Source organism: Prinia subflava, chromosome 2 (assembly GCF_021018805.1).
Source record: "Prinia subflava isolate CZ2003 ecotype Zambia chromosome 2, Cam_Psub_1.2, whole genome shotgun sequence".
Classification (NCBI taxonomy): domain Eukaryota; kingdom Metazoa; phylum Chordata; class Aves; order Passeriformes; family Cisticolidae; genus Prinia; species Prinia subflava.
The window spans coordinates 62,078,253-62,100,086 of NC_086248.1; the positions used below are offsets into that span (position 1 = coordinate 62,078,253).

The window sequence follows — 21,834 nt, forward strand, 5'->3', positions numbered from 1 at the left end:
ATAATCTACAGAAGGGTGATCAGCTTTCCTTTTGACTCTGCTAGTATAGAGAAACATGAAATAAGAAAGCATGCCTGACTTTCTCTCCTTTGTATCACAGGTTTTTAAACTAATAAAAGTATAATAGAAAAAATGAGGTAATTCTGGTCAGTTTAGACTCAGATTCAAACATAGCTATTGATGCTACATGATATAAAATGTCTGTGGTAGACTTTGTGATTTTCTAGGCAGCAACCTCTCTTTTAATATGTAACATGATCAATTTTTGTTTTTCCTATTTTTATTAAACACAGTCTTAAACAACCAGAAATGCCTGTTTTATCTCTTCTTCCTTTTGTTCAGTACAAATTACAAGAAACATATTGATAAAACCATATATAGTTTACACAAAACATTAATTAACCACAGAAACTTGGCAACTTAATGATCTATGTCAAACAAATAGAAAAAAAAAGTAGGGATAAGCTAAACCACTGGTATAATGTGTGACTTTTAAACATGTCTCACATCACTCTAGCCATGTAAATTACTCTCAATATATGTGTCCTTTACACAGGTAAAGGGATGACAAGTCCAAGTAATTATAGATGAAAATTGGTAATGAACTTCTAAAATGCCTATGCAAGCAATTTTCTTCAGAGGAAACTTCCTAATCTCTTAGGCATTTGAATAGTATTGCAGGCTCATAAACTGAAAAAGGGCTAGGAAGTGTTGCCCACAGACTTTTTGTGGTGTGAGGCTTTACTGAACAGAAAATTAATCTGTTGATTTCTGACTTGATTCTCTGAAAAGTCATGCTAAAAAGAGCAACAATAGGTAAATAGGAGCCACTATGTCCTTAGAAGAGGTTCATGTCTATTTCTTAACTCTCCTGTGAAATATAGGTTGGCAATTCAGTTTTATCAGAGCTCCTAAACAATCACAATGCATATCACAATACCAGAGAGATGTGATTTGCTGCACAGATTTTTCAAGTTTTGATTTGTTTGCAAGATTTGATTTGCTGTGAAGCCACAACAGGAGATTAATATTTACCCTTGGGCTGTTCTTCCCCTCTTTTTGAAGGTGGGAAGAAGCTGGTGGTCGGACTTCCCAGATGGTTTGTACGTAATAGTTTTTAGGTAGTCTTAATAATGAAGAACTGTTACATTTTTTTCTCACATCATTGTTTAACTTGGGAATGGAAACCCCTTTTCTCATCTGTTTTTCAGAACAAGTCATCTCAAGGGCTCCAGTAAGCAGGAAATACAGAAAAAAAATTGCTCTTGAAAAGCTGTAGTTATTAAGCTTTAAAATGTTCCCCCAGTATTTGCATTATTGCCTAAACATGCCCTGTGTAAAACACTGAGCAATAAAAATAATTTAGATGTTAAGGTAACTGAAAAGTACTTATGCATGACCACTACTGTTACATTAGAAACCCAACAAGGATTCCATTCACATCTGCCCAATTTTATGTGTGAAGGTTCCCTTGTGTAACTACTGAAAACCACTGAGAAGCTCCATGGAGAGCTAGGTGGGTGAGTCTCAAGGAAAGAAAGTTTGCATTTCAAATTCTTTTCTTCTTTTTTTTTTTTTTCACCCTTTTTTTTCCGGAGTGAGGAAGCTGTTAAAAGAATATGAGAAACAAGGGAACTTCTGAATTTTTTTCTGCAGACACTCTGGTGTATAACTTCCTTCTACCAAGAACCTCCATCATAGCAAAATTTCACTATTTTCTTCCACATAAATAGCTCTTCAGATGACAACATCTGTGTTAGGGGTTTGCTGTTTCTAGGCCCTGCATTCTTCCTATCTGTAATCCCACTACAGCAGAGCCTGCAGTGCATAGCAGACTCTCAGGCACTGGCCAGGCTACCACTGGCCAGACAAGTGCAAGCTGCAGTGGGGTGAGATCTCTGCAGCTGCTGAGGATCAGGTTTCATGAAGGAGCTGAGACCAGTGTAAAGTTAGGAGGTGCTGCTGTTTGCCTCTCAGTAGCCAGGAGAAGAAATAACAACGAAAACAACTTTTTTAGGATTTCTTTGTAAGATGTAAAGTGGTAAACAATTGTTCTTCCTCACCACAGAGATGTCACACTTGGAAGTGGAGCATATCTGTACAATGAGCACTGCCATTCCTCACTATGTTTGTTTAAGACACAAGTTGTTTTTGTATGAAGTCCTTGGGAAACCCTTGGAGCTATCTCCAGGTATGCAACATATCTCTTGGGAACTGCTAATTTGTAAATGTTGCAACAACACCTGTAGTGCAGGCAGTGGCTGACTGGGATTTTTTGTGTACTGGTGGCAAGAGAAACATCGCCTGAAAACAAATGCTCAGAGTTGCCAAGACAAAGAGAAGCTGAAATTCTCCAAGATATCTTGAAAAGTTTCAAGGTCAGGAGCATTGCAGGAGTGAAGGAGCAGAGAGACAACAGTACGAAGCTAAAACAGGGGCAGGGGAGAATCCCTGAATCCTGAGGGGCATGAGAGAGCCAAGGAGGGTGTGCTTTGATGCATGTGATGGAGTAACTTTTAGAGTGAAGAAGGCACTTAAAAAGTAGTGCAAAGTTGTTCTCCTTTTTCATTTCTACTATCAACACAGTAGAAAAAGTATCTGTTGCTAATCACAATCACAACTACTTCTAACTCCCCATCTCCCTTAAAAATACAAATGCGACATAAATCTCTGGACCCGTAAGATGCATATTTGCAAACTTGTCTATGCACAGATTTTTCTAGTGGCTGTATTAGCTGATCCAGTCTCCTCTACCATTGCTGGAAATCTGCACTCAGCTACCCCAACAAGAATTGTGGCAGCTCCCAAAAGGCAGGTGAGCAAGTACAATAAGAGAAGGCTACCAGCTGGGTTTTTATTAAAGAAGTACCTGCAGTGTTTCACATATGCTTTGCCCTTCTTAACTTTGCAAAAGCATTCTGCATTTCTTCATGTATTGTGAAATTCCCGATAAATGGTGAGATGAAATTCTGATGAAGCATCGCTGAATATATGAAATTATAAGTGATAGATTGGTATGTTAGCTGCTGTTAACTGACAGAAAGTGATCAGCTGTTGTGAAAGTACAACTTTAAAGACCTTACACAGCTTTCTAATAGTTCATGAAAAAAATCTGCTTCTTGTGAATTTATTTTGAACTACTGTACAATGAAATGAGAAAACGAGAATTAAAGCTTGATCCTGAATTACAATAAAAGCAGTAACTTTAATGAAATGTTCACATATTTTTGCATTGCAACCTAAGCTTAGAAGTAGACTGACACAGATGACACTTCCATGTAAAAACCCATAAAATTTTGGATTTTTAGCAGCTTTATTAGCTATGTAAAGATATTGAGCCCCTCTTGCCATTGAAAGTGACGTGTAATGTCCCAGCAGAGCAAGACCTGATCCAAAGAATGTTTTTCTTTTGAAAGAAGACATGTCAACCCCATATTTTTATATACCTTCTGTGTGCTTTTTAACATTACTAACAAAACCTCTTTTTTTCTATCTCAATTATTTTGCCAGCTCTGAATCCCCTGTGGAATTAACAAGGAATAACTTGGACTTCTACATCTCTTCTTGCCCATGTTAAAATGTCTTACAGCTCAAATTCCCTCAGGACATTATGGTGTAAAAATATGCCACAGTCAGCACTTTCACTATTCCTGATGATGACACGTGGTGCAGAAAAAGTCTAAATTGAATCTCAAGATGCTGCTGGTACAATGCATATTTAAAATTACTTGTACAATCAAGTGCTTATTGTAACATGACTTTTTTATAATGAAGCAAAATTATTTCAGCAACACACTGTATATTCTGTTCCCTTATACCTGTGAAAAACAAGGGAGCAGTAAAATCATCTCTACCATTTTTCCCTTTCTGCGTAGTCTTTGTATAGCGATGGGAAAACCTTTCAGGAAGAAAACATTCAGTAAGTAACACTGTTCACCCAATTTGCAAAGACCTGCACAGATTAACACTGTACTTACCACTCCCACAGGGAAAGCAAGAACAGCCATCATCCAGTCACGGAGGGAAATGAGTTTTTTCAGCTGTCTCTCCTGCTCTTGACTGTCATTTCCTCTAGTGAGAAGACTGGACAGGTCAGTCAAGACGCAAATCCCAAAGAAGACAGCCTGGATAACCTGCAACGAAGGGAAACACACTCTTGAACACCTTTTAATCTTTCCGTGTTCCTTCTCCCATTTCTTCTTCTCTTGACCAGAGAGGACCAGACCTTTGGCAGAGGGCATGTCAGACATAGACATGCATGAGGAATATTGCCACAGAATTGACATGGGGAGTGGGAATGCATCAGCCCCTTAAATATGGGTAGAGTTTATCCACATAAAAGCCATGTGCGCTTCAAAGTCCATGGAGAACTAGGTGGGTGAGTCTCAAGGAAAGAAAGTTTGTATTTCAAGTTCTTTTCTTCTTTTTTTCTTTTCCCCTTCTTTTTCCCTGCATGCACCTTGCTCCTCACCTACAGGGAGAATTAATGTGAGTGGAAGGACCATTCCAGAGATGGCTTTCCACCCTCACTCAAGTATGTGCCACCTGCTGGGGACTGAACTGCAGCCATCCCTTCCTGCGACACTTCATACACCTCATCCCCAAGCCAATTGCCTCTGAGGTGGAAAAGTGAGGAATGCTCCCAGTGAGATGAAGGGAAAGAAACAGAGTGTTTCCTTCCCTTGTGACAGGAGGTCTCTCTCGGAGATTCTGCCTGCCCCAGACACTCCACCCAAAGGTGAAGAAAGTGCCTGAGACTTCCTGACAGACACAGCACATGGCCCAGCCTTCAGCAAATCTATCTCTACTTCATGTCAGGTAGTGAATGATGGAACAAGAAAGCAGCAGGAGTTATTCACTGTCTTTTCCTGATGGCAGAAGGTAATTTACCCAACTTTTCCTTTTTTGCATTTAAATATTTGCGTGCAATATAAGATTATCTGTTACATTAAATTAATCACCTGAATCCACTGATTTGGTTCAAACTTGACTTGATCTTAATAGGATCACTGAGATTTTCTCCCTTAATTAGCTCAGTAAAACTGTAATAAGTTAGCTCAGGAATGCTTTTGCCTGAGGACCTGCACATCCTTTCTAGTACAGTTCAGAGGAAGTGCACGCAGCTTGTTTACTCCCCAAGCTGGAAGCCCGGGTCACAAACCCACACACATCAGGTAATCTCAGGTAAAAAATTAACGAAACATGGGCTTAGTTCCCAAATTACACAGTGATTCACCAAAAACCATAAACATATATATACTTAGAATTCATACTGCATGTTTTTCAAACCAAGCATGGAATCCTTGTTTAGAAGTCTTACTGTAAACCTGAGTTTTCCACTGACTAAAAGTCTCTGACCAAGCAAAAGACTATCCATAAGAAATAAAACCAGCATATACCCAGATGCTGCAAAATACAATTTATTATCTGCACACATCTTTGCAGAATTTACACTATAATAAGGCAGACAGGCAGGCAGGAAGGAAGGATGGAAGGAGAGAAATACCAAACAGATGTTGGCTACTAGGAAGAAATCCAGAGATGTGTAATGATTGGATGGATTAAAGTACACTTCCTTCCTCAACAATCCTTATATGACCCAAACACTTGTAAATTCTGGCTGTAAAGCTGTGAATGACAAACATTCAAATGGCCCCTGGATCTGCTTGCAATTCTGCTGCCATTGCTCTCTCCTTTCCAGGCTGTAGCTACATAGAATTTGCTTGACAAATAGATGAAGCAACATTACAAAACATTCCCTGAAGCCATGAGATGTGACAGACTATAAGTGCTAGAGCTGTATATTGCACTAGAAAAAGGTATGACTATTTCAAATGACTGCTTAGAAAAGTTACTGTCTTCTACACAATTTTTGAAAAGCCTTTTAAATGTGAGCTGGGGCTTCTTGGAGCTACTAAGAACTCTTAATGCACTTTTTTCTTATTATTTGTTTGAAACAAGCACTTAGTAGGAAAAAATCTTCCCATACTCAGCCCTGTTTTCCACCAAACAGATGGTCTATTTGGAGAGCTGAAATAGAAGAACTAATTATGCATTTGCTTGACTTGTGAGGAGATATAATACCATCTACTATTCACTCAAGAGTGTGAATGCCAAACAAGACAGAGCCGGGGAATAAAGTATACCTAACAGTAATGAGATCAATCTGGGTGTTAAAAAGTTTAGGCTGAGTACCAGGAAATATTTCCTAACAGTGAGCTCTGTCAGACCATGAAATAGTTTCTCAGAGGAAGTGGTGGAAGCCTCATGGCTTGAGTCACTCAAACCAATATTGGACAAAACACTCAATAATGTACTGAAGGGAACAGTATTATGCTGGCAGGGCTTGGAAGAGTGACTAATGGATTGTTTGCAGCTCTAACTACAATTCCCTGAAATGGTCCCTCTCCAAAGAAACACAGACTCAAACAATCACACACCCACTTTCCAAGGGAATTGAGATTGTACATCCACTAATCAATCACAAACCAAGCAACTTCTCTCCCTATTATCCCGTTACAAACACAGAGCTTCAAGAGAACATGTAATGATATCATTGGGAGTAAGTGAAAATTCCTGAAGGGAAATACCCAAAGATTTCAGAGGGTAGGTATGAAGCAGACTACTCTACAAAAACATTAAGAAATAAAATCCATGTAGGAAAGACAAAATTACATCTTTATTGAGAACATTCAGAGACAATTAAAAAATTGTACAGTGTTCAGGGAGGAACAGTTACAGCTTATTCATACAAATAATGTACATACATTCATTCCATTCATTTTACTTCCTTTTCTTTCTAGAATGCACAAGAAAACTCTTCTGAGACCTATCAACACTTAGTATTAGAATTAGGACCTCCAGAGCTGCATGAGTCTCAGCAACATTAACTAAACAGAAATCAGTAATAATTTACATCTTTTGTGGGTCTGGCATAGGAAAAGCACAGCATCCAGCTACTGGTGGTTTTTGGTATGAAACAAATTTTTGAAGTCCATGCTCCTCAGCATGGACTGCTGTCTAACAGATGTGAAAAAATCACAACAAGGAAATAGAAACTCCCTCTAAACAGTGTTCTCCAAGGTGCCCTGGTATTACCTCAGATTTAGATGACATTTTCAAAAGAGAGATCTTATTTTGAAAATTTGCAGGTGGTGAATCTATACAAGAAACATCCTCAAGCTGTTAAACAGCTGACTTTTCCCCTTGGAAGTGTAAGCAAGAACAGCATTTCAGAGGAAATACTTTCCAGTTTTGCCTCTAACTACAGCTTGAAGGAAAACAGTGATTTAGAAAATGATAAATTTGACAGAAAACAGACACAGCTTCCCTATACCATGTAATAATATATATAGATAGTATAGATAGAATCAGAAACTTATAAGCAGAGTATGCAATCCCAAGAAAATAACTGAACAGGTATAAAATACTAGGAATTAAAAAACTAGGTTTACAGGTACTATAGTATCAACTCTAGTGGCCGTGGCACCTTTAGGCTGATCCTTTTTCTCCTAGAAGCCTAAAGGTGCCACGGCCACTAGAGTTGATATTATAGTACCTTTAAACTGTGATAATGTAATGAGAAGTAACAACAGTGGCCACCTAAAGGATGCCAGCAAACAAAACTCTGAGCAGAGAAAACACGTGTTAAGTTGCTGCAGGAAAAAAACAGCTATAAACATGAGATGAAACCAAGCAGCACAGACATGTTCTCAAACAGTGAGATGTGTTGAATTACTAGAATAGAATAAACTAATTGTATGTGTCTGTCTGCTACAAGAAAAGAAAGACTTGCTTCAGTAGGACAGATTTTTTCACAAGGTGACCATTTCAGGACCGCCGCTAATGACCTCCTCATACTCCCCCTAATTTGACTTCTTAGCAGTCAAACAGAAAACTATTTCCTCGTAAATCCATTTCCAGAACATGGAGACTCCCTTCTCCCCCATGCCATGAAGTTCCATGGTATAGGCAAGATCTCTTGAGATTATGAAAATTCTATTATCAGTCTTACCAAGGCAGAGAATTCCCCCTTAAATTCACTGCATCTAAAATTTCATTCTCTTTTAAGTTCACTCTCATAATCAGAAGCACTCCTTAGAACTCAGGGCAGGAGAACTGGAAAAGTCTCTGCAAGCAATAATACTGTTCAAGGGTACCTTTTCCTCTGCCTACCTGTGATTATGAAAAATCACTATCCTCAAGTTATCATTTTTGAGATTAACACCACTTAGTTCCATGTGGCCCTCTATGAAATAAGGCATCAGTCTTGGCTGGCAAATAGGCAGCACTGCCAGAATAAAACATGGGAATAACACTCACAAAATCCACCAGAAATAACAAAAAAAGCACTAAGTAACCAAACATAATGCACAGGATAGGATGAGTAATTCACAGAAGGGTGTCACGGAGGCCTCACTGAGGGTAGGGAGTGGCAGGAGGGGTAGTCAGGGCCCAGCCCATCCCCAGCCAGGAGCAGAGGAGTCAGCGGCAAGGGGCCAGTCCCAGCCTCGGACATCAGACACCTCCCTGGGGACAAGCCACCGGCTTGCAGGTGGGGGGGCAGACGTGACCTGACCCATCAAACCACTCAGGCTTAAGACACATATTGTATTTCCACAAGAAGATGGAAGTTCAGCTCTACCAGCATGCAAAATCAAGTTGCTGAAAGTTGTAAATTTCTCTTGTATTTCAGATTTTACGATCTGTCATATAAAGAATGTGGTCTGATTTTCCTCTTCAAACAACGGAAAATTATTTATAACCTTGGAACATCTATTGCTGGTCACTGTCACCTTAGCTTTAATTTCCACAGCCTCTAGACATCATTCCTTGCCACAACAAATGAACTGTGTTTCAGCAGTTAAGGTGACTGTTTCAAGTGGTGTTATGTATTGGGCTGTTTGCAGGCACCTGTGGACAGCCTGCATCCTGTAACAACAGCTCAGTTACCTGTACTTGCAACATACAGAGGAAGTCTGGGTTAGATAGAGAACAACAAAGTATTTTCAATAGAAAATGCTTCCAATTATGTAATGGGTTGGAGCTGCGTAATAAATATGTTCTTGATTGCACGCAACTCCTGATTCTTCTTTCCCACTGCCATTCCACCATTACTCACAGGCACACTGCTTTATTCTTGTTGCTTCTCCTCTCCTCGCTGGATCTTTGTTAGTTATGATAGCAAGCAGAAGCTGGACAGCACATAATCAAGTGCTAAATCTTTGTATCAGAGAAGCTACAGACTTCAGATATGAAAAAGGCAGATCTTTGCGTCTACAGACAAATGAAAGAGGCATAAAGAAAAAAATGCAAGAACCAAGAGCCTTTTAAATACTAAAATACAGTGTAATACATCTAACCACTAAACCTACAATTAAGGTGAAAGAACGATGAAAAAGCACTGGGTGCTACTCAGCATCATTTCTGTGCAAGGAATAGGGGAAAACACTCATATTTCAAAGGTCAGAAACAAAGAAGAAGCATCACCCCAGAAGATCCATTGTCAGTAAGCTGAGGCAAACAGGCAAAGCTCATATCACAGCTTCTTCCACACCAGCTTCAAGTGCTGTGGTTGTTTTAGGTTGCTTTGTTTCTTAAGCAGGTTTCAACATCATAGGCCACTTCAACACAGACAAGGATGAGCCCCTGGCCCATCAAAATCCAGTCGTTGCAGAAAACAAATATATTGTGTAGAGAAGTAACAGACAAGGCAACGAAAACAGAGTAAGCCAAAGGAAATGCAACTGGCATCTATTTTACTTTGAGTTGTTTACTGGTTAGGAATCTTGAAATAAGTATTTCTTCTATCCCGCCTTTCTCTTTTACTTACACAAATTAGAACAAAAAACTACACTAGTAAAACATGACATACTTCTATCAGAAGAGTCATTAGAATCTCAGTAACTGGATAAAGGGAGAGTCTTAGAAGTGTCCAGCACTGTCCTCATCCATGCTAATGACTCATGTCTCCCTTTGCAGCCTTCAGTGGGGGGGTGGCTCTTCTACCCAGCATGTTGCACAAGAAGACCAGTCCTTAGTAGGAAATTTAACTTTATTTTCATGGTTTAGTCATATGATATGAATCAGCTCATAAAACATGCCTAATCCCTTACCATATGATGCTAGTTCAGGGACTCCTTTAAATATAATCCTTTACATTCTACATAATCTCCTGTGGTCTCTTTATTTTGAAGCCCACCAGCATTGTCCAAATATAACCAAGGATGGAGTTTTAAACCACTGAGATTTTATAGATACACAAAGTAATAAAATCTATTATGAAATTAATATGCATAAAAGAAAAAATTGACTCTTGGGTCTAGATTTTATAGGTACTACACTGTTCAATTCATAGTGCTTAAGCACCTATCATGAAGGTATGGAATGGGGACCAAGTTGTGTAAGATAACAAGATCTTGTGTTTCCATAACAAGAGATACTTTTTGAAATTATGCCTGTTAGAATACGCGATGTGTTTTGAACTGGACAGACAAAAAAACCAACTCAATAGGCTCTTCCTTTCTCTTTTCATCATCACTTAACTCAGGAAAATCCCTTACTCTGGTACTCTTATTGGAAAGGTTAAGTCTCAGACTGTTCTGTCTTGGCATGATTCTTAACTGTCTTGTAAAGGTTTCCAAAAATATGCAGCACAGGTCTTGGAGAGATAAAGTATTTGTGCTAACATAGTTTTAAAAGCAGTTTTCATAATAAGTACTTCTGTAAGGACAAATATTACTTACCACAGCAAACTAAATTGAAATTTGGTACACTATCAAAAATATTTGGAAATTCTTTATTCTTTGACAGCAACAAAAACATCTTTATTCTTTTTACATGGGTGCGATACCCGTGGAAAAAGAATCCACAGTTGACAACTGAGGAATTCATTTTAAAGTGCTACTCTGTCTCAGCTGAGTTGCATAGATGACATTTCGAACATGATCTCAGCATGACAGAGTGTATGCCATCTGGCTCAGAAGTGCTAACAGCCTGGAATCCACTGCCACGTATCGAATGAAGAGATGGAATGGACAAACATACAATGTACTGAAGAAATAGGAATAAAAATTTGAACCACTACTGAGAAAGTACTGCATTTTCTCAAATCTTTTGCAATTATATCAGCTGTGTCATTCCTCTCCCAACACCATGTCAGTCTTCCTCTTAGATGTTCATATATCTTACTTTGATCTTGGCTAATACATCAAAGAAGCACAAAGTTCATTGTTGTAGTACTTTAGAAATTATTATTATATTTTTATCTTTAGATTTTTAATTGTTTTTACTAAACTAATTTTCTAATAATCCCCATCTTCTTCCTTGCTCTCTTGTATTGTGTATAGAAAAGCTACCATTACTACTTATTGTATCCTGCTTATAAGACAGTGTAATTTCATTAAATTTATGTAATCCATTCAGCGAACATGTATAATACAGTTTATTCAGAATAGATTATGATTTTATTAGGTTATGTATTTTATGCTTTTCTTTGGTAAAGATTAATCTTATTAGGATTATACACTGCTCAGAAGGTTATGTCATTATTTTGGCTTAAATGATAATTTTACACATTTCAGCATGATTGGTACACTCTCTGCAGCAGTGCCCTTGTAGTCAAGGCAGGAAAAGCACCTCCCTAGACAATGTTTGGGATAGCTAGCTAAGAAGGTAAGACTTGTCCGACAGCTGTCTGTGCTAAAATGAGCTTTAGGATAGGGTTTCCCATGGCTGGAAGGCCCATAGCAGTTTGTAAGTTAATTACTCCAAAAAATAAACTACATTTCATTACATGCAAAACTTTATTTTAAAAAATGGTTTTCTTAAAACCGCAGAAACTTCTGCATTGTACCAACTTTTTCATGTTTAGAAATACAGTTTGAATACCACTACAGTGAAGCAGTTTTTACTGTTCAAAGAGTAACTGATTTTGCTTTTAATTTCTTCCCTTTTTAATGAATTAAGTTAGTATCTGCCTTCTAAATTGCTAAATTTAGATAAGGCCATTACAAATGTATCTCAGCAACATGGGAACAGAGCTAGAAATGCAAATGAGAAAGTCACTACAATCTTCTGAGACACAGCAACCTCAGTGCTGCCCTACTATGGCTTAGGAAATAAAAGGTTTTAAAGGTCTGTTTCTTGAGCACTGTGAAAATAGTAATGAATGACTCCACACAGCAGTCCAGAAAGACAGGCTTTTACGTGATAGGCATCTAAGTTGGGCAATTCTCCTTCTCTCCAGGGAAGGTAACCGAAGGAGACGCTGAGGGCTTTATCCCACTTTGTCATTCATCCAACAATAAGTCAGTTGCAAACCCATATTGTGAAAAACAGCTCAAATCTCTGATCAGGCTCATCTTCAGCTTTTCCTTAAACTTTTCTTTCTTTGTGCACTGCTGCAGCAGTCTAAGTATAATTTAGGACAGATAGTAATAACTTTATTTATGAATTTACCTAAGATAAGATTTTCTGCAATTTAGACCACAGCAAAGGATGCTGTTATTCAAGCTCCACTTGAAAAAAAAGACAGGACATAATTTGGTACATTAATTATAAGGCATGTGGTTCAGTGAAAGGTGATCTAACATGTTATGGCGTCCTCATAAACAAGACTGTTCTTTACACAACACTTCAAGCAAGACACTGTTCTAAAAAGTTGCATTTCGGGAGAAGAAAAAAAAATCTCATTATCTCACATCTCTAAAGAAACCATGGGAAAACCCCTGATATAAACTAACTGCATTTAAATTAAAAATACAAGTGAGGGTTAAGTGTTTACTAGGTGTGTAGCATTCCAACCACAGATGACAACACTTCCCTGCTTTCATTGTCTTTCTCATCAATCAGTCTCAGAGGAAATGAAGGATTTGTTTTCTGATTGTTGCTGGTGAAAGCAAGGCACTGGGAAATGAGCTGGCCAAGGCAGCAGGGCAGCCAGGGACCCCAGGGATGAACTCAGGTGTCCTGACCCCTAGGCAGTTCTCAAGGCATTGTGTCAAGGTTATTTTTCACCCACCTACACTCACTCTTATAGAAACAGCCATTTCCAATGCACACACATTTAATTCCCTCCAAATGCAACCATACTACAGTTAGAATAAATCCAAATTTCTCCTCTTATGCAGCTCACAGTGATTAGAGTTTTCAAAGACCTTCTTTAGTGTACTGTGTCTTTAATAGTTAGATACTATAATTCTGACCAGCTGATCTATTTCTGCCAACAAACTAGAGTTACCAAGGTCTCTAATACCTTTGGAGATCTTCTTGTCCATTATACAACTCCCACCTTTATTTTTCTTACATCATATTTGATGCAGCAAATATTGATTTTGAACAATAGTAGTAGTGAATATGTGTCTTGAAATTTCCCCCTTGTTTTGCTCCGTATGAGTAAGTTTGATGTGCTGCAATTTCAATTTGGTGTACACTTGGCTTCTCAGCATCCCCACAGGACAGGTCACTAAGTAGAAGAAGCACAACCACCTCACCTGCTTCCTGAAAGTTGTCCTTGGGAGAGTGGTCTGAAAAAGAAAACAGCATGGAACCCTGTCTTGCCTCATACGCCCATGAACATAGACATAGCTCAAACCTCTCTCTCTTTCTTATTCTAACCAACGTTAACGGTCTTGAGTTTCCAAACTAACCTTTCAGACATATCTGTTTCCTGTACTTCTGGCTAACTCGCTTTTCATTTGCAAAAGAAAAAGGAGATTAACTATATGGAAGCTTAAAGTTACAACCCCTTACACATTAGGGGAAGTCACTTTATGATAACTACCTGATATCACACCAGGTTCCAAACCCATGAGATTTAGATACTCTCCATCAGCAATGAACATATTTTTTAATCAGTAAGCACTACAAGTTCAATAATAGGCTGCCCTTTCTTCTCAAAGAAACAGAAGGCTCAAACAACACCTGTTACAGCAGGCAAGAAAGTAGCAAATTATTCCAGTAAAGAGACCTTTGCTGAAGTGTAGTTCTGGTGACAGTGAGTATGGCGATTTTGATTTTCCATGGCAGGAAAAGCACTTTGTAGTAGGTTGTAAACATGGCAGCCCGGCATGGAAAAAAAAAAAGGCATCTCTGCCTACCAAAGAACACAGCCTACTAGTCATCCAAGCAGGACACACCAGGAAGTGTCCTAGCATCAACTGGCCTCTGCAAAACCTCTTGGTCCTCCCAACACTCCTGCCTCCATGCACCAGGTGGGTACCTGCACGTGCACTCCGAATTAACACAGCAGCTGTCATGGTAAGGCAGCTGGAGACAAGGGCTGTGCCCTGCTCATGCTGAGCATGCTGAGTCACCCATAGGAACTCCCTGGGCAGTCCCGGGAACTCCCCAGCCAGTTTCTGTACAGATGAGATCATTGATTGATAGCTACTGGAACCGCCCAGGGCAGTCCCAGCTCCACCAGAGGTCTGAGGAATCGATAAAAGAACTCCACAGGCAGTCCCAGTCCATGCTAACAAGATAATCAACTGCATGTCAGGGACTGGGGAGGCAGGGAGTTCCCAGCAGCCCAGGGAACAACCCAGGCGTGTCCTGCTTTGCCCATATGAAGTAAATGGTGAACTCATGGACACTATTTATCTATTGAGATCTGTATATCATTGAACCGGACAACTTTCTGCACACAGATGAGATGATTTTAACTAGAAACTCATTAGTCCTACACTAGAGTGTTGACAAGGGACTGCAGCTCAGCTGGAGCAAACTAGAAGTTGGGGGGTTCTGATCCAAATGAGATGAAAATGCTGCTACAAGGACACTTGTGATGGAGACTCCTATCATCACCTGGTCAGAAACTGGCTTTACTGTCACAACAGCGACAGCAGCAACACAAAATTGTTAGATAACACGTAAACCAATGTGTGTGTAACATGAATCTCTTAAGAAAATGAGTCTACCACCACATAAACAGGCCACAATGAAATGCCACACAGATTTAAAACATTATCCTAGAGTATAAGAACATTGGTCCAAGTAAATGTACCTGATGTCACTGTCTGGTTTTAGGTAAGGTACCTCTAATTCCAACTTGCAGAATGCATACTCTTTCCCCGAAACACTTAGTAAATAAATACTTTCCAGTATTCTGCCCCTTTCTTCACAACACAAAACAAGCTGGTAATCCAGATAAGGTTTACAAACGTTGGAGGTTTCTAGGCCATGCCCATTTGTTTATAATCTGGCAGTAGCCCACTGCAGCACCAGGCCCAGACACCCCTGCAAGAGAACAAAACCACCTGTAAGCACTCAACAAGAAACCCCAGAGTCCTCGAGCAGAGCTGCTGAGCAGCCCCTATCAGCATGCCCATCTTGAGACATGCAGTTCTGACTAACAGTGAGACTGGGTCACGTTCAACCTCTAGCTTTGAATCAGGCAAGAATCCTGGCTCAGAGGGGTGTTACACATTTTACATGACACAGCCTGACCAGGGCATTGGACACTTTCACCCCATGCCATGAAACCAAGGCCAACTACTCAATGCAGAGCTGAGCACCTGGACTTTGAGCACCACAAGGGGCTGTTCTGTTTGCACTCAGGAAAGCTGGGTTTGGATTATGCCTGTATCCACCAGGAGGTTCAGGTGGAACACTGCACAGGGATTTAGATACCTGGCTAAAGTGAAAACCACAGCTCTCGCACAACACTGACTTCCAAGAAACAGACTGTAAAGTGAGATGAAATTAAAGCAAAAATGAACTGGATATAGTAGGGTAAAGAAATATGTTTGGAATCCCAACCTTTCCTGCAAGGCACATACATGCAAAATTTAAGTAACCTCAATTTCGTGTGTGAGATATGAATACTCACAGCTTGAAGCCCAAGAAGAAGGGCTTTAGGAGTGCAGCATTTAACTTTTGGGACTGTAACACATGGTAGAAGAAAGACAAATTCTTGGTATCAATTTTATGCAGTATCACAGTATATTACTTGCTAACAGATGCATCTTCTACACCCATTTCAACTTGAATTGAGCTTAAAGAGTAATTCCTGTCTTCAAGAAGATACATATTACTGATAATGTCAAAGAATATTATGCCCACCTTTCCTGGTAAGTTGTGTAGTGTAGGACAGAGCCCACAGATGTCTTTATACTGAGGTTCCAGCCCTTTGCTTGTATTTCACCATGAAAACTATCTGCTAAAATACTTTATCTGGAGCCGGAAAAGGAATCAGAAACAAGGACTAGTTCTTTCTGTTCCATCCTTCTCCACACAACATGCAACCTAGACGGCCACTATTCTAAGTACAATTCTTCATGGAATGCTCTGTCTACCATTTTGCCACTGAAGTAATTGTTTTCTTGGTGCAAAAACCAATATATTTTACAAGTCTCACTGCAGAGCTCAACAATATCACATCTCTTCATGCATTACTGATACCTCAAGGAAAGCACATGCTGGAGATGTTTTTCAAGTTCCAGTTAACTCAATCAGTTTACTTTGTTCTTCCACTCCACTGAAGGGAAGAAGGATGTGTGAACTTCGGCCATATCCAAAGTCTGCTGTCAAGATCAGCCATTTTACTGCTTTATTTCTATTTATAAACACAGTTAGATATTACAAGAGCCAGACTATTTATCCATGAAGACTGTCAAAACAGATAATGTATTGTGTCTCACTGAATTACAAACTGGCTGGGTGCCTAGCCTATTGACTGCAAAAGTCCACTCCATTACAGCTCTAGCAATGTCTTCTATCTACTTCGAAAAGGTTTTTAAAAGCAGGCAACTGTGAAATGACTATATGGATCATAAATTATATTTTTTACTCATTCTGTTGGTTACTAGTTCTGATGCCAACTCAGGAAGAGTAATACTTTACCAGAAATCTAACTGGTGACCTTCAGTCTAATGAGATATCACTCAGTGATCTCCCTCGGTATCCACACAGATGTGTATTCACTTACTCTGCTGGAACTAGTGCTCTGATAAATTGTGTTTCTTATGCGTTTAGGGAACACGTGTGCAGCCACAGTGCAATCAAAATTAGTATTACATCTCAAAGAACCAAGTCCTTAGTTGTAGTAGTAGTTACAATACAGTGATATTTATTACAAGAACCATGAAATTTTATTTGATTCACTGCAGGCATTCCTTGTATCTGCTTCCAAAATATCTAAAACACATAACTAAAAAACAAAGGTAATTACACCTACAAGTATGGCAAATTGAATGCAGGTAGGCAAACATCATCTTTTGAGTGGAAAACATTGAAACAAAACAATAACCCAGAAAACGCACATTGACTCCAAGTTAGAATACCACAGCTTGCATCGTTTATATGAAATTGCATTATCTTTCAGAGGAAAATACAATTTAAATACTGGTTTGATTGATGCCTTATAAAATGCCTGACATCCAGTCATCAACTGGCATACATGCAGCAAAGTAAAAGCACACTGTGCTTCCCTGCAAAGGGTTTTCTTTTCAAGAAGCAGGGTTTATCCAGCTATGAACATAGTCAAAACATGTACTTAATCTAAAAGCATAATATGATATAGTATTGCAATAAAGTAGTATTTATAATTAACATAAAACTGCTACTTCAGGATTTTCCTGTCTATAATTATATCTGTATCAATGCCAAGGTAAGCATGTTAATCCATAGGCAATTTGAAAAATAAGCACAAAAAATCTACAGCAGAAATGGTCATATTTTAACCAAGTGTTTATTGACCTTATATGGTAAAAGGATAATTATCCTATCATGATGTCCATATTTTAAATATATTTGGCTTTAAAAAATTAATCAATCTGCATATCGCAGTATTACTATGGCATTATAATTGCTTCTCTACAGACCTTTTTCCTGCCCTTATTTTGGTTTTTTGTCATTACCACTTCAGGTTTTCAGACTGAAGATGGAGAAAGTATTAAAGGGCCTCTTGCATCTCTAAGCAACTCAAGAAATCAGAGAAGCAATCTGAAAGGATCTCGTGTACTTCAGTTCTAGGTTTGCTTTCCCTTAGTAGCACTCAGTCCATTAGAAATTATTTTGTTGCTAAATACAGAGACAGCCAGCTTCAGATAGGACTTTCTCTTTGGTATGATCAGACTGTTATCTTTTGAAGAAACTTGAAACTGATCAAAGAGATGATCTGTTTGTTTCTTATCCATCTCTTATTTAAATGATTCTAAATGTCATATGGAAAGGGTGCTTTACATGGAAGTGTCATAAACCAGCCTAAATGCTATTAATGCATATTACTCAGCAGCATAAACTGTTTGTATATTGTAATATTTCTATCAAGATATGATTTTTTTAAAACCAACAGAAAATCCTGGCACACAGACCAATAAATTGCTAGCTATCTATAATAACTCAGAAACCATGAAGTCTGCATCCCTGATTTTAATTTCTTTACTCTTATTAATTGTAGTCTTTTGAAAGAATAAAAGAGATTTTTCATATATAATTTTTCATAGGTCATTGTATTTATTTAGATCAAAAAGAGGAGTAAGATTTACAACAGAGATGTTCCCTATCAGTGGTGATTTCATAAGAAGGCAAAATAGTGCATCTCTTAACTTCACTGTTGCATAATAGCCCAGGAGGAGCAACCAAGAGCAAAGCAGACAAATCCACAGCAATTTACTGTTTTGTAACACAAACCAGAGCTTTAAATACAGCTTGAAAAAAATGCAGGAAACACTACTGTAGCTGAACAAAACAAAAAAAAAGCCATTTCCTTGTCATAAGATATACTTAGTAAGCAGACTGCTACGTTTTGCACAACTTGCCATTTTTGGATGAAGCCTCTGGTGAAGAATACTGCAGAGAAGTAAGGCCTAAGGCATTGATGCCATGTGAGCATTACAGAAAGGTCACACTGAACACAACCACCTAGTCAACGACAGGCAGAAAAAAGGACTCCAGATTTCAGGAAAGTAACCAGACTTGTAAGGGCCAAAACCAAGTAACAAAATGGCAAACATCCTAAAAAATGAAATCTTGGGGTTTGCTGTACCCCTTATGTTTTACTAGAAAATGGTAGCTAAAATGGTGCATTTATTTTATTTCTGTTACATAAGTATCATGATAAGCTGGAATATGCTAAAATATCTCCAAGCAGAATTCTGAACAGTTCTGAACTAAATACATGATCTTAACTTTACATGTGTTGCGAATGCAAAGAAAAGCTTAAACCAACACATTATGTATTTAAATGACATACTAAAGAAACTGTATGTTTTCTGTAGTAAGTAAAACCAGATTTAGTGTTTCTTTTCACTATGCTCTACAAGATTTTAGCAGTAGTAGGTATTATCCTCCCACACCTCATTGTTATTCGCAGGTGAGTAGGAGGAAAACAAGTTTTTCTAATTCCCAGCTGGTTTCTCACTGAATTGATTTCTCTTCCTTCTGTGTGAATGAAATAGTTACTTAACTAACCTAATGAATAACAAGAAACTTCTGTGGATCTGCAGAGGCGAGCAATGTTGTCAAAAAAGCAATTAATACTGAAGGAAACTAACGCTGGTGCTTAACCATTACCTTGAAATAGTTCTGTGGTGTGGTTCCTGTTAAAAACTTCAATAGCACAGTCTCCATCTAGATTTAACAAGAACTACTGGAAAATCTGGATGTGTAGTACATGCTTATAAAAGTACTTGAAAATATGCTGTACTGGGATACAGAATGGATTATGAGCATGTTACACTATCACACATCCAGCAAACAGGATTATCACCCCTGTGATCCTTAGCAGACAATGTGATTGAGCAGTTCTGTACAACACAACAGAAAGAGATGGATGTGTCAATGTAGAAGAGTGGAGGTTTCCAACTTATCAGTCAGAACTCAGGTGGACAAAGTCCTAGGAAACCCGGGTCAGTGTTGAGCATGATCTGACTAAGGGATTGGACTAGATGACCTCATGACTTACCTTCCAGCTTGAGTGATCCTATGATTACATTAAGTCTGGGGCTTCAGGTAAGGAAAGTGTTTAGTTGCATCAAGGATTGTGAAACCTCTTCATTGTTTGCAAAACTCACATAGCTCTTGAATGACTCCAGCTGCTCACAAAATTTTAAACACTTCTGAACTATTTTCACAATTTACTGAAGGAACTTTCCTATGGTCATTAAAGGTTTAAGCTTTGCATGAGGATTCTGGTGAACAGACATTGCCTCGACAGTATTTGGTCTTATATAAGTGTCTCCCTGCTCATAAGATTTCAAATGTTATCCAGAGGGGAAAAATAGCAGTCAGGGGACACAGACCAACTGAAGATTTGAGTGTAAAATTGTATACTAGACCATCACTAACTAATAGGTACCCAGTAGCACCTGGGTGCTATTTTATATGCTTATATAGAAACAAACAAATAAATTCAAACCCTATCCAAGTTGTCACCCATGTAAATCTGGAAATCATTCTGTGATTGCAACATTTACACTTGACAGGTTCAACTCACCCATTAGAATAAAGAAGAGTTATCTGTGCATGTTTAGGCATGCACCTTATTGATTCTTTCATTGCCATTTTCTGTCTAAACATGTCAGGAAGTTTTTACATACACTTACATACCAGAACTGCCTTTTAAGTCTACAGTGACTGTTCAAAATCTGTTTCTATCTCCATGAAAACAAAAGACATTGAAACAAATAGCTTTGTCTTCTCTATGCAATTTTGTAGTCCACTGTTGTTCAGTCACACAAAAAATTCTTACTCATACCATGTCAAACTTCTGGTTCACATTAAAGGGATGCTATCCATTCTTTGGTGAGGTCCTTATTATGGCATTTTTTCCTGGATCCATCTTGCTGGTGGCAGCAGCAAACTAACACCAATTCAGCTTTTAACCAAGATGCACAATGTTTATTAAAAAAAAAAAAAATCACTTCAATATCATCCAGGCAAATTGCATATAAAATGTAGCATTAATGTAATTTCTTGAAAAAGCTTATTAAAGCTTCACACGTAGTCTTTCCAACAACTAATGGTATATTATGAAAGGGCTTATCAACTGGGGAATAATTTAAGGATTTGAATTCCAAGAGGTGTTGTTCATATCTGTGTGCAATATCGACAAGACAATAAAAAAACTAGGATGAAATTCTCTTTTCACTTCGTTGAGTCTTCTATCAATTAAAATGTAAGAGGAAAGAAACATACATAACCAAAGTTATTTTCTCTGTAGCTGCTAACAGAAACTTCAGTTTGTCTTGGAATATTGGAGCTTTCCAGTTTAATACCTTGGACGTGTACACTCCTCAAAAGGAATCGGCCGTTCCTCAGCATTGGTCCTGAAAACTAGAGCTAGAATCCTGAACCTTAATGCCTGTTTAGGGCACCATAATTACATTGATTTCGGCCTGTAGAGAGACTGTGGTAGGACAACTGTTTCTACCTTTCCCCTTACAAGTTCAGTTCTATATAGCCTACACATATACTCCACAAACAAGATTCAGCCATTCTCATTACATGTCCTGGGGGTGTCTTTCTCCTTTATTTGGCCCTATAGTACACCCTCAATGGATCTCCCACGTATGCAGTGTTCTCTGAGGTTTCTATTTGTGCTCTATACAATGGGATAAAGTAGATTTCCTTCACAGTAGCTAATATGGGACTATGTTTTAGATTAGTGCTGAAAAGTGTTGAAAATGGGTGTTTAAATTATTGCTGAACAGTGCTTGCACCAAGCCCAGGCTTTTTCTGCCTCTCACACTGCCCCACCAGTGTGGAAGCTGGGGGTGAACAAGAAGCTGGGAGGAGACACAGCCAGGACAGCTGATCCCAACAGACCAAAGGGATATTCCATAGCATATGGCATCACGCTCCTTATATAAGGCGGAGGGCAAAAGAACAAAG

At 38.6% G+C, this 21,834-nt stretch overlaps 1 protein-coding gene across 2 annotated transcripts in view; it reads right to left on the minus strand.

Moving 5' to 3' along the window:
* Positions 1 to 21,834, minus strand: part of AIG1 (androgen induced 1) — a 132,993-nt gene that overhangs the window by 91,902 nt on the left and 19,257 nt on the right. For both annotated transcript variants that reach the window (XM_063390236.1, XM_063390235.1), the window contains exon 2: positions 3,978 to 4,133. In XM_063390236.1, coding sequence (XP_063246306.1) covers positions 3,978 to 4,010 — 33 coding nt within the window. In that variant the 5' untranslated portion in view covers positions 4,011 to 4,133. The remainder of the gene's footprint in view (positions 1 to 3,977; positions 4,134 to 21,834) is intronic.